Here is a 1,343-nt window from a genome sequence, read left to right on the forward strand (position 1 = left end):
AGCCTCCATCTGCACCTGCCTCTGGGGCTGACTCTGATCGGTGGCTCCTGAGCGCCCCCTGCCGCTGATGCCCCCCAGCGTTCCTGCAGGAGGTTTGTGTCCGGGCTCACACGGGCCTCCCCTCACTGTGTCTTTTGCACAGTAATACACGGCCGTGTCCTCGGCTCTCAGGCTGCTCATCTGCAGATACAGCGAGTTCTTTGAATCATCTCTCGAGATGGTGAATCGGCCTTTCACAGACGCTGCGTATTCTGCTGTGCCGCCATCAGCTTTGTTTTTAATAAAACCCACCCACTCCAGACCCTTCCCTGGAGCCTGGCGGACCCAGTGCATCCAGTAGTTACTGAAGGTGAATCCAGAGGCCGCACAGGAGAGTCTCAGGGACCCCCCAGGCTGGACCAAGCCTCCCCCAGACTCCACCAGCTGCACCTCACACTGGACACCTGCAAACACAGAGACACCCTTGTCATTAACTGCCACACATACCCACTGTTCCCCTCACTCATGTCCCCTCACACTCAGTATCTCTAGTTCTCCATAAATCACCTTTAAAAATAGCAACAAGGAAAACCCAGCTCAGCCCAAACTCCATGGTGAGTCCTCTGTGTTCAGTGCTGATCACTGAATGGAAACACCTGGGAATTCTGGGGCTGGGCTCCTCTCCCAGAGCTGCAGGGTCAGGACTGGGCTGGCTTTTATGAGCAGAGGGAGGGCCCTATTTGCATGTCTCCTGCTACAAAGCAAGTTCTCAGGTGGGGCAGCTAAGCAGAGGGCAGGGCCCAGAGCAGATGAGAGTGTCCTGGAAAACCCCGGACCTAATCCTATGTCTCAGGAAAGTATAACTTCAGATTATCTGATTGTGCCTTGATAATTATTCAGGAATCATCATCTTATTTTATATTTATATATTTACAGAATATCTTTAATGCAAGTGTCAGTGTCACATTTTTAGAGAAGATAAATTACACATAGCACAGAGCAGTTGTGCAGCGTGTCCAATATCACACACCGGGACAGAGTTAGACTCAGCATCTGTGCCTGTGCCTCTAAACACTGAAGAGACTGCTCCCCTGAGACAGCTCCAGGGCGATGTGGGACTGTCAAGTGAGGTTTTCAGGATGTCCCAACTGTCACAACATCTTTATGTGATTTTGCTTCCCTAACGTTGGAGGCGGGGTCCTGTGGTTGTATCATGGGGGCGGATTTATAATAAATGGTTTAATCACCATCCTCTTGCTATAATAGTAAATGGGTTCTCATGAGATTTGGCTGTTTAACAGTGTGTAGCACCTCTGCCCTCACTCTTTCTTTGCTCCTGCTCCCACCATATAAAGTGTCTGCTC

The 1,343-nt window shown here is 50.6% G+C and overlaps 1 protein-coding gene across 1 annotated transcript in view; it reads right to left on the reverse strand.

Moving 5' to 3' along the window:
• LOC108298707 overlaps nt 1-682 on the reverse strand; it is a 7,118-nt gene extending 6,436 nt beyond the window's left edge. The window contains 4 exon segments of the mRNA XM_037735873.1: nt 33-73; nt 75-90; nt 92-443; nt 547-682. Coding sequence (XP_037591801.1) covers nt 33-73; nt 75-90; nt 92-443; nt 547-592 — 455 coding nt within the window. The 5' untranslated portion in view covers nt 593-682.
• Nucleotides 683-1,343: the final 661 nt, after the last annotated feature.

The sequence above is a fragment of the Cebus imitator genome, unplaced genomic scaffold (genome assembly GCF_001604975.1).
Source record: "Cebus imitator isolate Cc_AM_T3 unplaced genomic scaffold, Cebus_imitator-1.0 Scaffold1051, whole genome shotgun sequence".
Lineage (NCBI taxonomy): Eukaryota > Metazoa > Chordata > Mammalia > Primates > Cebidae > Cebus > Cebus imitator.